Raw genomic sequence first — 17,610 nt, 5'->3', positions numbered from 1 at the left:
ACCGGTGTTATTGGTTTATATATTTTGATTGATTTAGAAATCCGAATTTATAAATCCAAGTAAAATATACAAATTTTCAAATTCTCTCAGATTAGTATTTACAAATCCGGAGGTTTTCCCTTGGATTTGAGCTTTTGTATTTTTAACAAAGAAATCCATGCAAATCCATTCAAATACATTACGAAATCAAATCTATTAGTAAATCCATATGATTGAATAACACTTGATTTGAATTAGAATTTATGAATCATTAAACGAATAACACATGATTTCAATACATATTTTAAAATCACAGAACCAATAACACTAGATATAGTTTGGATTTTCAAATCCATCAAAATACACCAACCAATAACCGGGGAAAAATGCCTTTTTCGACGCCAACTATTTCCATCGTGCCTTTTCATACCCAGATTAAACATTGGTGCGAAAACATACCTGAACGAAGTTTTTCTTTAAATTTCCAACCCAAACTTCGATCCGTATCATTAAAACCTACCATGACCAACTTACCGTTAGTCTAACGTTAAATCTTGCATAATCGGATAATATGTGGCATTTAATTTATTCAAACACAAGAACAAAACGACGTCATTTGATTCATTAATCAAAACGACGTCGTTTTGAATTGTGGCAAAATTAAAATTAAAAACCCCTAGCTCCTTCTTCTTCTTCGACTTACGCTCTCGAGTCTCTCTCTCTGTTAGATAAGAACACGAAAATCCCAGAAGCTTGAAGATCCTAAGGGGTTCTGCGATCCGAAGGTCTTTCACGACGAGTTTGCGAGTGTTGGATCATCGAAAGGAGTTAGCTACTGGAAAAATGAGGTAATTTATTTCCTCAGAAAATGTTTAGATTGCTGATTGTTAGTGATTGGAAACCAAAATTGGTTTCGTTTCTTGACGTTTTGTGCTTTTCTTTTGCAGAATGTTCGAGATTGTAACATTTAATGTTAGTTTCGGTGGATAATGGGTGAAGAAAAGAAGCGGCGATGTTGGCTATATTGGTAGAGATGTGAAAACAATTGAATGCAAACCAGAGGAGTTGTTCATATCTTTATTAGATGAGTTTGGGGAGGGATTATATGTCCAGAGGTTGTGGTACACGCTTCCTTTTGAGAATCACAAGGATAGAAAGAAACTGAGCTATGTTAGAGATGATGATTTCAGAACGATGTGTAAAGCGGGTGAGTGGAAAGGAGTTGTTAATTTGTTCCTAGTGAACTCAGTAGATCATCTCGACAAAGAGCAGGTTCAGGAACTCCGCGAAGAAGAGATCCGAGTAGAAAGAAATGTTGATGGCTTTGTTGATGAAGATGAAGATTTTGACTATCATAACACGCCTCCCAATTCTGATGGTGAGGAAGAGGAGGATATGCTGAGGTTCAAACCAGGGAGTGGTCACCTAGAGCTAAGGAAAGTGTTTGACACAATTGAAGATTTCAAAGATGCATTAGTTGAGTATGCTTTGAAGGGAGGGTGGAACATTAAGCAGAATAAATGGGGGAAAATTAAATGTGGGGCTGTGTGTGGGTCTAAAGACCAGTGCTAATGGAGAACTCTATTGCTCTTATGAAGAGAGATATGGGAAGTGGATGGTGAAGACATATGAAGATAAGCACAAATGCCAAAAGGACGGGTCTTGTAAGATCCTAAAGTCGGGTGTGATTTTGAAGCTCTTCATGGAGGAGATTAGGAGTGATGTTGAGTTGAAGCCTAAGTATATGCAAGGGCAGATTGAGCAAAGGTTCAACTTGATAACCACGATTGACAAGTGTAAGAAGGCGAAGAATAAGGCTATAACCATCATCAACCGTGAGCATGAAGAGCAGTTTAGTAGGCTAAGAGACTATCGACTTGCGATTCTAGAGTGAGTTAAAAAAAATTGTTAGTTGCTCTGTTTTTAGTAATTTAACTAACATTTTCATTTGTATTTTGTAGTACCAATCCAGGATCAACTGTGGAACTAGACACGGTCTTAGATGATGATGGAGCTGAAGTGTTTCACAGATTCTATGTGTGCTTTGCAACCATCCGATCCTTGTGGAGTATGTGGTGTCGGCCCATCTTTGGATTAGATGGTTGCTTCCTCAAATGCACATTAAAAGGTCAGCTCTTGGCAGCTGTAGGAAGAGATGCAAATAACGGAATGTACCCAATTGCTTGGGCCGTTGTCGATGTAGAGAATGAGGATAATTGGACATGGTTTCTACAGAAACTGCAGAGTGATTTTAACCTACAAAAAGGTCAAAATTACACCATAATATCCGATAGACAAAAGGTATTACTTGGTTTGGATGAGTTAGAATTTTATTATCTTTGTTTGAGCTCTGATTTTTGTTTGTTTTACATCATCCAGGGCTTAGTAAAGGCTGTCGAGATGATTTTACCAGACGTTGAACACAGGATGTGTGCTCGCCACATATATGGTTTTTTGGATCTGTTTTTCCTAGAAGCATGAACCGTGAAGGTGGTTTTTGATGGAAACATGGATCATGAAGGCTGTTGTGGTTGCATATTTGTCTCTTTTGTTGCTATGTTGCTTTGTTAAGACTTATGTATTCTCAGCTTTGTTGCTTTGTTATGACTCTTTTGTTGCTTTGTAATGATACTTTTGGTGATTCAAGCATGGTTTTATGACACTTTTGGTGATTCAAAATGACAACAACATACTCTTTTAGTGACTCAAAACGACAACAACAAACTCTTGATTAAAAACGACAACAACAAACCATCACAATGTCATTACAAAACACCATCATTGTTCATACAACATTAGATCAGACAAGTCAATTTCACTACAACAAACCATACATAAGCTTCATAAGGTTCTTATTACATCATCAATACATGAACGTGAAGAAGAAAAGCATGACCAAAGCAAACACTACCATGTTCTTTAAGCTTCGGAGTTGCATTTTACACTCTCGGATCTCCTTCTCAACAACAACTTCACAAACCCGAGTTTTCATTGTCAATGTTTCGATCTCGACTTCACAAGTGTTCACTCCTTTTTGCAATGTGATCGAAGCTCCTTCAAGGTTATCAACTTTGTCAATCAAGTCTTCAAGCTCTTCATACATACTCACATCAGTCCATTTAAAAGTATGATACCAATCCTGTAACATAACAATATTGATTCTCATACAGGAAGGGGAAGCATCAAACAATCTACATATTGACACTTACCCCATCTCTTCCAAAAGGACAAGAATGAAACAATCTACCCGGATTCTTCACAGTTTTTGATGTATTCATTACTACAGCTTCTCCACAACGACATATCTTAGGAATTCCTCTTCCTCGCTCACCCATTTCTCCCAACTGTAAAATTCATCAATTTTAACTCAAATCACAGATTTCATCATATATTAGCTAACTAAACAAACTTTTCTTACATAACACAAGCTATGGAAGACTTACATTGACGAAAGCCCTTAGAATCTTAAAGCTTCTGGGATTTTCGTGTTCTTATCTAACACAGAGAGAGAGACTCGAGAGCGTAAGTCGAAGAAGAAGAAGGAGCTAGGGTTTTTTAATTTTAATTTTGCCCCAATTCAAAACGACGTCGTTTTGTTCTTGTGTTTGAATAAATTAAATGCCACGTATTATCCGATTATGCAAGATTTAACGTTAGACTAACGGTAAGTTGGTCAGGGTAGGTTTTAATGATACGGATCGAAGTTTGGGTTGAAAACTTAAAGAAAAACTTCGTTCAGGTATGTTTTCGTACCAATGTTTAATCTGGGTATGAAAAGACACGATGAAAATAGTTGGGGTCGAAAAAGGCACTTTTCCCCCAATAACCCCCACCAAATTAAAGAATGGATTATAAATAAAAATTAATATATTGATTTTGTAAACGATAATTATTATTTTTAACAAGTATTTACGTCTAGCGGTTTTACTTACAATATGTTTTTTTAATCTCTGGCAGTTTTGCTTACATCATATTAAATCATGGGAATTTGGCAAAAAGACAACTATATTGTTGTCCTCTTAAATTTAAAACCAAAATCAATGTCTCTATGGTATAAACAATAATAAAAATCTAGTTTTATCCTTTTTTTAAAACACAGTTAATAAAATTAAAATTTTACTTTAATGAAATAAAAAATAAAAAGTAAAAACTAAGAAGTAAAAAAAAAGAAATAGAACCCTACCGTGGTCTCCTACTCTTCTTCTCAAAGAGGCGATTTCGTTTTTACCGTCAGACTCCTTCTTTCTCTGGCCCATTTAAGTTTGCCGGAAAGCTTCAACTCATCGTCACATCTCTCTGTCGTCCTCCTTCTTTTGTCTTTCCTCTTTGAAAAGACGACCACATTGTAATCTCAGCCGATTACAATCGGAGTTGTTCAATCTTATTAGTTCTTTCTTAGGGTTTCGATTTGGGGGATATTTAGGTTTGGGTTTCGTTTTGTCTTGACTATCTGTTTATGTGTCTAGGGTTTCGATTTGTCTTTGTATTATAGTCTTGTTATAGTAGCTAGTCTCGTATTTGGAGTATAAAAGCTTATCTCTTTTTTTAATTCCATCAGTGTTTTCATGGTTGATGCCTCTGATCCACACCAGTTTGTTATCTAGGCAAGTTAAAACCTTCGTAGTTATTGTTTGTGTTTATGTAAATCGAAACACATTTGGTATCAGATTGGATTAGCCTTGACTAAAAACCACTACCTATATACTTGTCAGGAGCTTATGATGACGAGGAGACTACTGCTAGAGCTTACGACCTTGCTGCCTTGAAATATTGGGGACCTGGAACACTTATCAGTTTTCAGGTGAGGTTACAATGATAGTGTCTTTTGTTCTGAATTTATCTTTGTTCTATATAGAGGAGTTGTTGTGGCCGAAGAGATTAGTGGTGGTGCAATGAAAAAAATGGTGGTCAAGGCGATGTGGTGGTCGTTGGATTCACGTCACACAGCTTGAGGTTGGATGAAGAAGATCTCTGAGATCCAGTGAGGAGGTGGATTCACGGTTGAAGGGTCGAGACGACTAAGAAGATACACCATCGTTCCAGCTTTCTTATTTGCTATTCTCGATACAATTTTGAGTCCCCATGAACTCTGAAGGCGAGTCGCCCTTTTCTTTTATTATTCTCTTTATTGTTAAGTCATTTATATATGTGATGAGGCTTGTGTTTTGTGGTTCTGTCTCTGGTTAGAGGAGATTGGCTTTTATTTCAACATGAGGTACTTTGAAGATATGGTAACAGTTGGTGAATTTGGACGATGTTGAGAAGGTGGTGGTCGTGAGCAAGAGGTGGTGGCCGTGAAGATTAGGTTTAGATTTTTTTTTGTTTAGTGTAAACAATTTTTTTCGTTTAGTTTGATAAACCATCATAATTTTGTAAAAAATTTTGATTTATAAAAATATTTTACATTTATTTTTTATTTGTATTTTAGAATTTATTTATTTTTGAATATCTCTTTTTAAAAAACCATATAAACGCTATTATAATGTTTACCCTATATATAATAACAAAACTATAATAAATGCTATCATATTGTAAAACATCAATAACATGTAAAAACTGCTATAATATACAACAATAGATGTGCATCTTCTTATGTTAGATAGACCATAGACCAAAGTTTGGAAGAACTAGGAAAAGAAGAATAAGCGCCACGAAGCACGTCCAAAATCGTTATGGTAACAAAGAAGACTCACATTTAGACTCACATTTAGGGAATATTATTTAAAAAAAAAAGAAATAAAAAAGATTTAAGAGATTTAGGTAATATTTTCTAATCGTTTTTTCCTAAATTTTCGAATTTTGTTTAAAAGTCTAGTAGAATTTACATTCTACCAATATTAGAAAAGAGATGAAGTCGTAGATAGAGAATACTGAGTTTATAGATAAAAGAAAACTGCGTAGAATGTATATTCTGTCAAGACAGATATGAAAATATTTAATATGTCATGTGATCTACCAAAAATACAGAACATAGAAGGAATTGTAGATTTGTTATTCTTCCATACTATATGGATATGTTTTCGCTTGTGCATTCTAAGTATGGTAGATCACTGTGTTTTCGGTGTATTGCGCATTCTACGTATGGTAGATCATTGTGTCTTACCTAGACTGCATTTTCTAAGTCTCTGTAGATGGTAGTTCTGATATTCTAACATTTTTAGCCCATTTTTAAACTTACTATTCCAATTTTTTTTTTAATCCAAAAATATTTTTCATATATGCACATGCTTTACTACTTCATATTTTATATTTTTCTAAATTTTTTTGCATTGTAAATATAATGATATAAATTTTTAGTTACAAAAAGGGTAATGAAAGTCCAAAAGTGAAAAAAATTGATTTTGCACCAAAGGGACAATAGCATAGATTAGTTGTTCTTTTTTTTCTGAATTCTCCTTAATTCATTCCTTTAAATGTATTTTTTTTCTAAAATTCAAGACAAAAAAATTGTTCTAAAAAGTTTGTATCTTTTATCTTTATTGTGTAATCTCTAATTGTTCGTGGGATTTTTTTTTTTATTGTAAAACTTAGATAGAATTGCTTATTTGATCATTTTAGGATATAGAAAAAACATTAAACAACTATTTCTTGCCTACAACCCTTACTGTTAAAAGAATTTCCACAAATAGAGATTTTTCTATGAAATATTTTTGGTAAAAATTTCTATGAAATATGCATTATATATATTTTGATTATTTCGGAAATATATACCTAATCAATGCAGAGAATAATGTACAACTTAACAATATGAATATAAAAGAAATATGTTTTTGTTATAGTCACCAACAATAATAGCTACACATACAGTAGTTACAAATCTTTCTTTTTTTTTTCCTGATAGGACTAGCTTCAAAGGTAAACGAAAGGAACTGTCTTTACTCTGAAGCAACAGATTCTGGTTGCTGAGTTGTTGTTGTTCTAGATGCAAAACCAGCAAACCAAGCAACTCTCATGAGTTGCATCCCTAAGATCAACACCCACCAAGAAACAAGCCCACGAATCATGTGAACCACCCAAACCGGTGCGTTAACCTCTGCGCTTAGTTTCAACCCTCTCATAAGTTGCAGAACTCTGTAAGCCTCGTAGACAACCGGTGTCACTAGCCAAACCGGTGATTGCCAGCTCCACGTGAGGATCTCTGTTAGTGTCTGAACCGCGAGAAGGATGAAGTAAGGGAAGAGGAGAACAGCCACAGACAAGAAAGGAAGCTCGGGTTGGAGAGAACCGAGTAAACCGGTTTGGGATCCCAAGAGAAGTAGCGTCGGTACGAGAAACCCGGTTACGAGTGCAAAAACATTCCAAAACTTATAACTAAACGGTGGTTGGCTCTTGCAGGGTTGCGATGGATCTTTAGGACGTGCGCAAGAATCAGCCATTAACAAGAAAAGGGTTGCTCCGAGGTTGAAAATGCAGTCTAAACCGATTAATGAAAGGACGCTAACCACTTTTGAACCGACGTAAACCGATGATAATGGAAGCCATAGAGTAGGTGCCATACCACTTGTGAGTAGAACAGATGGGCCTAAAAGCCATATTGGCCATTTAAGAACCTGAATTTGCTGCGTTGAAACAACTTTCTCATCATCTTCAGTCTCGGATACGATAGACTCGAACACGTTCTTGGTTTTTTCTAATACTATACCACCAGCTTCTTCTGTGGAAGCTTGAATAAAAGGTGTTTGTTCCCATTGAGACAGCTTTGAACATAAGACACGGAGATTACAAGACCGTGTCATTAGGTTCTTTGTCGTCTTTGTGTTCTTGAGGCGGACTTTTGGAATCGTAATGCTTAGAGACTTCGTGAGAGAGACCATTCCTTGGCTCGCCATTGAAGTCTCTTTAACTATCCGTTCTTAGCATAAATCAACAGAACATTTCAAAATAATCAGGAACAAGACAATCTATGGACAAAGCAAACACTACAAGATATTAAAACCAAATCAATACATGTCGGAATCAAAACCTGTAAGTCAAATAGCTATATCAATTAGTATTCAACTAACGAGTAAGAATCAATTCTTTGCTTGGGATTAGATGTAAGACGTAAACTTCGATATGAGATTCGAGAAACTGAAACTCACCGGCGAAACGCAGAACGGTAAGAATCCCTTTGGATATTTCTCTTTACAACTCGTGGGAGGAATTCGGACAACAGAGAGTTATGTCGGAACTCGGAACAAAAAACACAAAGAGTGGGGCCCGTCTTGTTATATAGTATGATGTGTATACAACTTTAATAGTGGGCCCATCTTATTATAAAGCCCATAAAGAACTAAAGATGTTGAATACTCGAGTCATCTATATTATTAAAACAGAAGTACCCATTTATTTGAAAATGTTTTTACTTCATTAATTAAACTCTCTATTTTTTTGCTTGTCTTTTTCAGTTGCATTTATGAAATATCCTAAAACGAATAAAGCTGTCTAATTTATTACTTGTCTTTTTAGTTACATTAATGAAATATGCTTAAATTAATGAATTTAAACTTCATATTTTATTGTTTGTCTTTTTCAGTTACCTTAATAAGATATCCTTAAATAAATTTGGACATAATGTCATTTAATCAACAAAAAAACTCATGAGTTATCCTAACGTGCATAATTTTAATAATGGAGATTTTAAAAAACGTGCATCATTAAAATGCTATCTAAAACATACAGCACTAATATATAACATGCATCAATAAAACTAGAATTTGACTCACACAATTGTACGGATATTATTTTCAGTTGATTAAATTAAAAAATATTTATTTATTCAAAAAATATTTAAGAATGACTATGTTTTTAAAAATTATATGGTATTATTTGCTCATAACTCATTTGTCATTTGCTAAATTGTTAGAAATAAAATTTTAGCATAATATAACTCAGTTGTCATTTGCTAAATTTATGGTTTTTATTTATATTTTTTATTATTTAATTATAATATTTTTATTTTATATTACTAAGATAAATGAATTTTCTTTCAAACAATATTTTTGAAATTTGTATTTTTTTTTTAAATAATCAATTTAAATTGTTATTATCATTGAATATAATTATTTTTGACATAATTTAAGTTTTCGTTTACATCAAAACTTATCATATTTTAGGATAATTTTAATTTAAAATGTAATTTTCATATTTTTCAAACAAATTCTAAAAATATTTTTTAAATATTTTGTTATAATTTTAAAAAAATATTGAGCTGCATTTCAAATAAAAAGGTAAAGATATTAAAATATTCTAATTAAAATATGTAAAATTTAATATAGTTTTAAGGAAATGGTCAAAATAAAAAAATTACACATAAAATAATCATGATTTTTGTTAACTAGCGGATCATTATTTATATGATATCGCACAAGAAAGAAAAATTTTTGTTTTTAAAATTATCTAATTAACTCTGTACTTATTTTTTTTTATATTTTTTATATGATATCACACATTCGTAAAAAAATAGATAGTTTAAGATGCAAAAAAAAATATTTACTTAATTAATATAATATGAACGAATATTACAAATACATCATTAATAAAATAAATAATTAAAAACTGAAAATTCATACCAGCGCATGGTCTAGTTCTTGTTATAAGACCCACCACAAATCTGTAGCTTGAGACCGTTTTATATTCCTTTGTATGTGATTAGCCAAGTCTCGTCGGGATCACCAAATCTCTCTTGCGTCTAGGTGAAGTTACGATCTCTTGTAAGTTCCTTTGAGTTTCACATGATCTCCCCGATTATTTTTTATGTTTGTTATCCAAGAACGTGGATCCAATTAAAGCATGCACACGTTATTCATTATCAATTCTTTTTGAGTCAAAATTAAAATAGTGATTCAAAACGGTTGATGTTGTTGAAAGCTACTGAATGAATCAGTTGACCAATTACGCTTCATAGTACGTTTTTTTTATAACGTTGAACTCGTTGTTATTTTTTAAGATTGGAATATTTCTGTTAGACCGATAATTAAGTACTATGAATTTCTAAAAAGAGAGTTGGTTTTGCAAATATAATGTAGTTAACTGAGACCTTTTCTGAAGTATATCATAACAACGGGTTGAAAGATCAGGGTGATGTGTCATTGTGTTTAGTAAAAGTAACTATTAACAAAAAATTATCAAGAAAAAACAAACTTTAGTTAGGAAAAGCACAAAAGGTGGTGTACAAGAAAATTAAATGAAGAAGACTTCAAACGCAAGCTGGTCCATCGAGTCATAGAGTCACTTTAATCACGCCCAACCAAACAAATAGGCACATCTTTCTTTGTGCTTCTCTGTTTAAACCACACCATTGTGATTTGTCTCCTTTGTTTATTATGATATCAGGTTAATTTTACTATGATACTACCAATATTTCTACCAACAAATAATAATTTACATCAAAGAGATCGTTGATAAATAAAATAAGAAGTAGAAAAAGAGGAATCCAAATATTTGATGCTCTTTCAATGTTCTAAAAATCGCTAGGCGGTAACTAAACGCTTTATAGAAGACTAGCGAACTCGAGGCCTAGGCGTTGGCAAATTATTGATTTATTTTATATATTTTATATATTTATATGACATATTTTAGTTTTAAAGTTTAACTAGACCCTGATCCGCGCGCCAGCGCGGGTATGAATTTTCAGTTTTTAATTATTTATTTTATTAAATGATGTATTTGTAATATTCGTTCATATTATATTAATTAAGTAAATATTTTTTTTGCATCTTAAACTATCTATTTTTTTACGAATGTGTGATATCATATAAAAAATATTAAAAAAAATGAGTACAGAGTTAATTAGATAATTTTAAAAACAAAATTTTTATTTCGTGTGCGATATCATATAAATAATGATCCGCCCAATTAACAAAAATCATGATTATTTTATGTGTAATTTTTTTTTATTTTGACCATTTCCTTAAAACTATATTAAATTTTACATATTTTAATTAGAATATTTTTAATATTTTTACCTTTTTATTTGAAATGCAACTCAATATTTTTTAAAAAATTATGACAAAATATTTAAAAAAAATATTTTTAGAATTTGTTTGAAAAATATGAAAATTACATTTTAAATTAAAATTATCCTAAAATATGATAAGTTTTGATGTAATCGAAAACTTAAATTATATCAAAAATAATTATATTCAATGATAATAACAATTTAAATTTATTATTTTTAAAAAAAATACAAATTTCAAAAATATTGTTTGAAAGAAAATTCATTTATCTTTCTAATATAAAATAAAAATATTATAATTAAATAATAGAAAATAGAAATAAAAACCATAAATTTAGCAAATGACAACTGAGTTATATTATGCTAAAATTTTATTTCTAACAATTTAGCAAATGACAAATGAGTTATGAGCAAATAATACCATATAATTTTTAAAAACATAGTCATTCTTAAATATTTTTTGAATAAATAAATATTTTTTTAATTTAATCAACTGAAAATAATATCTGTACAATTGTGTGAGTCAAATTCTAGTTTTATTGATGCATGTTATATATTAGTGCTGTATGTTTTAGGTAGCATTTTAATGATGCACGTTTTTTAAAATCTCCATTATTAAAATTATGCACGTTAGGATAACTCATGAGTTTTTTTGTTGATTAAATGACATTATGTCCAAATTTATTTAAGGATATCTTATTAAGGTAACTGAAAAAGACAAACAATAAAATAGGAAGTTTAAATTCATTTAAGCATATTTCATTAATGTAACTAAAAAGACAAGTAATAAATTATGCAGTTTTATTCGTTTTATGATATTTCATAAATGCAACTGAAAAATACAAACAAAAAAATAGGGAGTTTAATTAATGAAGTAAAAACATTTTCAAATGGGTACTTCTCTTTTAATAATATAGATTATAAAATTATTGTGATGAATTATCAAAATTAGATATACAAAACAGAAGAAAGTAGACAAATTTGTAGATTTATAATAATATTATTTTTTAATTTAACATATATAGACAATTTTATATCAATTTTAACCAATTTTAACCGATTTAGAACTGTTTAAACCAATTTGAATCATATAAATCGGATTTTAAGAAAATCGTTTCGGATAGGACCGAGTTGCTGCTTAGGCGGAGGCCTAGGCGCCGTCTAGACCGATTTTTAGAACCTTCTTTCTATATACATATTTCCTGAAACGTGTTATCTACTAATTTAGTGGCAATCCGTCCTTTAATGCGATGCGTTTGCTAAGTGAAAATGCCATTGTGTGAATTCAATATTTGTTTATACAGTTTGTATTTATTTAATGACTTATGGCAACCAATTGCATCAACAAGGTTTATATTACAGGTTTTTCGTGGTGTTAGTACAACAAAAATTTACATTCCAGATAAAAACCCTGAATTCTAAAATGAATCAAAGTGAACCAAAGTGAACGACAAAGTTTACACTAACAGTATATTATTGGTTTCTCATAGAACTATTTATCATCTAGATTAAAGAGAAATTATAAATCCTTACGTAGTGTTCAAATTTATTTTATAAATCCTTATGTTTCTATTAATATATCCCACGTCGTGTGTGGAATGTGGTTCATTGGGCAATATATATGTGATGTGGCAATTTCTACTCTTGAGCTACCTTTTGAACGTGAGTTAAGCCATAATTTCATATAGATTTAAAAGTCTTTCCTAAGCACTCATGCTTGTCCAATCAACATCAACAACAATGTGAAGTAAGCCATAAGTTGAGTAGACCAAACTAGTTCTACTTTGTAATCGTATTAATTTTTGGTTGGAGGTTTGTGTAGGCTTTTGCTTTATTCTTTTCATAGTCGAATATTAGTGAAGGTTAGTGTCAGTCTCAGGATCTTGTACCAACGGCTGACATCAAAGGGGCTCACAATTGTGGACACAGAAGATGCATTTATTGTGAAAAGTGATTTCATTTACTATTTAACCCTACGTTTTTTTTCTAATTCACTCACTATACTTTTTCAATTCAACTCCAAACACTTTAATGCCTCCAAAGTTTGGAAAAAGATCTTATCAAATTAAATGATTTCATGAGACTAATCTCACCAAAACTGTAGTGCCAGTATAGTCAACCTTGCCATTACTTGGATACAACCACTCTGAATCACAATGTGTTGGATTCTAATGGGGTGGTGAAAGTTAGTGGGTTTTGCTTCAAGTCATAAGTAAAGAATAAAAGTATAATTCAACGCTTGTGGTAGACCAAACGCAAAACTACTTATGCATACTTGTGGCATTGGTACATATGTACCCCGGCCTATGAAGTTTGAAGTATGGCTTTATTAAAGAAACGTCTTCTTTACTTCAAAGACAAAAATGTCTTGGGTCCTTGAAAATGATTTTTTGTTTGTTTCAGTGCCCTGACTACTCTAATACAAAGAGAAATGAGATAAGTCAAGTGAGGGCACTACTAGTAGCTTTCAAAAGTCCCAAAACTACAATTCAACATAAGCATATAGTACATTGGAAGTCCATAAAAGCTAAGTAGAAGCTTATTTGAATGTTCTTTGATTGATATGGTTAAGGCCAACACGACGTGAGGCCAAGAACTGGCGTTAGAACATGTAAAAGTAGCCTCTACTTTGCATTTAAATTAACATTTTAAGTTTTTATTTTCTAAGAAAGATAATAACAATAATAGTAAAAAAGAAAAAGATTCAAACTTTACGAAAATATGGACGACCCGAATCACGCAAAGTCTGTTACCTTTTTCAAGCATTCATTGAAACACCATAGAGACTTCTTCTTCCTCGGTTGGTGCAGGAAGATTAAGATCTATCATCTTCTCTTTCACTGACTCCATTCGCACTTGATGATGAGGATTTACAGACAAGTTCCCTAGTCCGTGTGATCTCTTATGCCCACCAAGTGCTTGTCCCGACGCGAAAACTCTAAGACAAATCGGACATTCATGGATTCTCTTCTCGGCAGCAACAACCACAATATCGTAATCTGTTTTGTTGGTGACTCTGTTCTTCTTGTGGCTTGCTCTATGCCCACCTAATGCTTGATAAGATTTAAACACCTTCCCACATGTCTCGCACGTGTATCTCCCTTTCGTAGTTGTTGTTGCTCGATTAATCATCTTGTCGCCTTCTGATGCTTCTGCGTCGATCTCTTCCACTACTTCTTTACTACTACTAACTTTGTTCTTCCTCCATTTGTCTCTCGAGAGCATCATGAGGCAAAGGGCCAGATCTTCCTCCGTCGTTGTATCAGAAGCTGAGCTTTGAGGAGGCTCAGCCTCAGGCTCGTTCTTGTAACCGAGTTGACTCGTTTTCATCTTCTTGCTCGCGAACGAATCGAGTTTCCGAGTTCGCTTGGAACGTTTCCGTTTCAAGTTAACAATATCCCTCGACGACTCTGTCTCGCTTCCATCATCATCCATCGTTGGATGCTTCTCCTCTCTCGACCCACTGATCTTTTGTTCTTGTCCTTCTTCAGACGAAGAAACATCCGACTTACTCTCATCACCGAGTTGACTCGGCCTTTCCTCTTCTTCTTGAATGCTAAACTTGTGAAGAGTGGGCATGTGAGATCTCATGTGGCCACCTAATGCTCTTCCGTTGACGAAGCTCTTAAAGCAAAACTTGCACTTGTAGCTTTCCATCTTCAATAACAAAGACAAAAGAAGCAAGAAGAGGAGGAAAAAAAAGTAGAGAGAAGTGGAATCTACAAGCATTCAAGCTTAATATTTGTATACAACACGCTCGAGAAGATTATTAGAAGAAAAAAAACAACTAAAATTAAATTCGTTTATTTACTGTTTAACAAAACTTGAAAACGGAAAGTGGAAAAGAAAAAAATCTAATTAAAGCGTATGCATGAAGTTGAAGAAGAGACAATGTAACATGCGAGCCTTGCCCGTTTCTGCTAATATTTTCTTGAATTTCCCGATCTACCCTTCTATTTATGTTTGGTTTAAAAATAGTTTCTGGTCACCAGGAATAGCAGACGCAATGCAGCTGCTTTTCTCTATTTTTAGGTATTTTCCTCGCCAAAATTAATTAATTTACGTGAAACCCTGTAAGGGGTATACTCGGGACTTCAAAACTTGCTGTTGTCCGAAAGTCTTGTGTAATGAGGTTGTAACCAACAAAAACAAAACGTTGTCCAAAAATGATGCGAGGATGTTAGCATCGTTTGCCTGTGAGTTTACAGTACGTGACAGTCACGTAGTATTCCAGCGACGGTTGTTTAGATTACATTCACCGATCAGTAACTTTAAATAGCAAAAACATCAGGTTAAATTCAATGTGATTTGACCATTACTCACAACAGATTCAAAATACGTTTATAACAGATGAATTAAGTTTAAATTCATAGATCACTACTGATAAATGATAACCAAAGCAGCATTCGATGTATGATTTAGTTTTTTCCTTTTCATTTGGATATTTGTTGGTTAAAAGAAAACATGAAAAATGTACCGTTGTGTTTTTTGTTTTTTTTTTTGTTAACCAGGATAGGTTCGGGCCTTCGGCCTTAATCCCCCCCTAAAGCCAGAACCAGCCTACGTCTGTACCCACCAGGGGGCCTAAGTCATTCCGTGGTCGGGTCTCGAACTCGTGATGGCAGACACCTCAGCTGAGGCTCCTTTACCACCAGACCACGAGGCCCGGTTAATTGTGTTAGGAAGTAGAACAAGTCAAGATGCCATAGTTTGAGCAAATCCTTTACCAATTTAGAGTTTTTGCTTTTTTTTTATTCTAACAAAAAAAAAGAATAAGTGTATATTTTAAGTTCATATTTGTATTTTATAGTAAAACGCGTTTTAATACTTTTAACCTCAAAAAATCTTCATATAGTTAGGTTGTTTACAACAACGAGACTTTTGTTGTAAGTGAGTTTAAGTAATCTTTGTTTACCAAACTTGTGAAAATGTCGTTTTGCGTTAATTATGTTAACCTTTTCGTTCACATGAAAACCATTTCACACCTCTCCTAAACTGATCCGATCGGGTCTAAAGACTATGTAGTATGTACCACCATATTCAAAGCGAAACCAAACCGGTTAATATTTATAATATCATGGGCTTTGTAGGCCTTAGACTACAACCATAAGGCCACAGTAACAATGAACAATGTTATAATCTTCAAAGCGCGGATAATCCATTGTTATTGGGTAAGGAGTGTTGCTAAAAAAAAATTGGGTAAGGAGTTTGTTTGGGTCTTATTAGCCCAAGTATATCTAAGCCTTGATACATGCCTCATTAGGTAGATGCTCGTGAACCACGATACAAATGGCACGAAGCATTACGGCTGATTAGTTTAAACGAAAAGGCATTTTACTTTGTATTCTTACAATGGCTTCTGAACCCTTTCAGTTTGACCTTATCAAAAGAACTTTTTAGTTAATCTAAGCTAGACGGTAGAAATTCACAAATACCATTATCTGAAGAGCCATTAAACTTTATTATTCTTAAGATCCAACCACTGAAAGCCACCAAATGGACGATGAGTCATTTTTCTTAGTTATTTTTGACTAGTAGTAACTTATCTTCATTTAACAAAGAAAACTAAGAGTGTGAGCAATATAGTAACTGAGAGTAATAAAAATAAAGTAATTAAGTGGAAAAGTAACAGAGTAAATAAAAGTTAAAATCAGAGTATACACGACATTCAGTCTAAGACGGAAAAATAAAGATGATTAGTCAATATTTTTCCTTGATGCCTGGTAAGCTTTTGAAAACACCAATACATAGGTAAAGTAGAAACTTAAACCAGATGATTACAAATATATATATATATATAAACAATCGGTACAATTATTAGTGTGTATACCTTCGGCGAGGCAATTATTAGACATCATATCAAAAACACCAATCCTAATCTTATTCCTCTAAATATATAGTGCAAAGGATTAAGTCAAATGGTTGATACATTACTCTGGTTAGGTAGATGCTCGTGAACCACACTACACCATCAATAAAAAAATATAGATACTTTGTATTCTCATATAAATGGCATGAAGCATTACGGCTGATTAGTTTAAATGAAAAGAATAACATGAAGCATTGCGGATCATTAGTCATTAGTTTAAACGAAAAGGCATTTTACTCTTGTTCGCATGTGAATGAGAAAGATACAACGATATCTTGTGAGTTTCTAGCTACAATACAAAATGTTAATGAATTTTGCATGGTGATGAGAAAAATACAATATTAACTTGTGAGGTTTTGGCTATAAAATGATAACTTGTGAGTTTCTACAGTAAAAAAAAAGTTGGCGATGAATTTCTTTTAGCATTTTAAAGTCCAAGACTATGTGGGAAACAAACATGATCGGTTTCCTCCTACATACAAAGAATGAGAAAGATTCAATTAATCTGAAACTATAATATCATCTAATAAAAAGGTTGTTGCACATATATAATTTAATAAGATATATTTATTAAAGAACTTTAAAGCTATCGATAATAATGTTATCTTTGTAACCTACCGTTTAATCAAATATTAGACATCAAATCAGCTCGCAAATCCTATCTTTAGCATCCATATAGTATAGGGCAAAATGAGCAACTTGGATATATTTTAATTTTACCCCAAAAAGGGGTATATTTTAATTATTTTGTACAATTTGGAAAACAAGGTGTAAATATATGTGGTTTTCTAACATACTTGTTTTTTAACTTTTAAATTGTGTATTT

At 32.6% G+C, this 17,610-nt stretch overlaps 2 protein-coding genes and 1 long non-coding RNA gene across 4 annotated transcripts; 1 reads left to right on the top strand and 2 right to left on the bottom strand.

The window, feature by feature from the left end:
• Nucleotides 1-228: 228 nt before the first annotated feature.
• On the top strand, nucleotides 229-5,388 carry LOC125591193. Its single transcript, XR_007327161.1, has 2 exons — nucleotides 229-4,324; nucleotides 4,538-5,388. It is a non-coding gene; the product is annotated as an uncharacterized LOC125591193 (long non-coding RNA).
• Nucleotides 5,389-6,707: 1,319 nt separating this feature from the next.
• On the bottom strand, nucleotides 6,708-8,173 carry LOC106415862. 2 transcript variants are annotated; one of them, XM_013856673.3, is made up of 2 exons: nucleotides 8,061-8,173; nucleotides 6,708-7,822 (listed from the first exon to the last, which is right to left on the bottom strand). In XM_013856673.3, the coding sequence occupies exon 2, from the start codon at nucleotides 7,806-7,808 to the stop codon at nucleotides 6,855-6,857; it is 954 nt and encodes a 317-aa protein (XP_013712127.1). In that variant the 5' UTR covers nucleotides 7,809-7,822; nucleotides 8,061-8,173; the 3' UTR covers nucleotides 6,708-6,854. The 2 variants fall into 2 exon arrangements, with proteins under 2 accessions (XP_013712127.1, XP_013712125.1); XM_013856671.3 differs by having other exon boundaries at nucleotides 6,708-7,831; nucleotides 8,061-8,161.
• Nucleotides 8,174-13,376: 5,203 nt separating this feature from the next.
• Nucleotides 13,377-15,830, bottom strand: LOC106415863 (zinc finger protein ZAT9). Its single transcript, XM_013856674.3, has one exon. The coding sequence runs from the start codon at nucleotides 14,642-14,644 to the stop codon at nucleotides 13,682-13,684; it is 963 nt and encodes a 320-aa protein (XP_013712128.2). The 5' UTR covers nucleotides 14,645-15,830; the 3' UTR covers nucleotides 13,377-13,681.
• Between the last annotated feature and the right edge of the window lie 1,780 nt (nucleotides 15,831-17,610).

The sequence above is a fragment of the Brassica napus genome, chromosome C8, assembly GCF_020379485.1.
Source record: "Brassica napus cultivar Da-Ae chromosome C8, Da-Ae, whole genome shotgun sequence".
Taxonomy (NCBI): Eukaryota; Viridiplantae; Streptophyta; class Magnoliopsida; order Brassicales; family Brassicaceae; genus Brassica; species Brassica napus.
The sequence above is the reverse complement of the archived record's forward strand: the minus strand, read 5'-3'. Positions and strand labels throughout refer to the sequence as shown.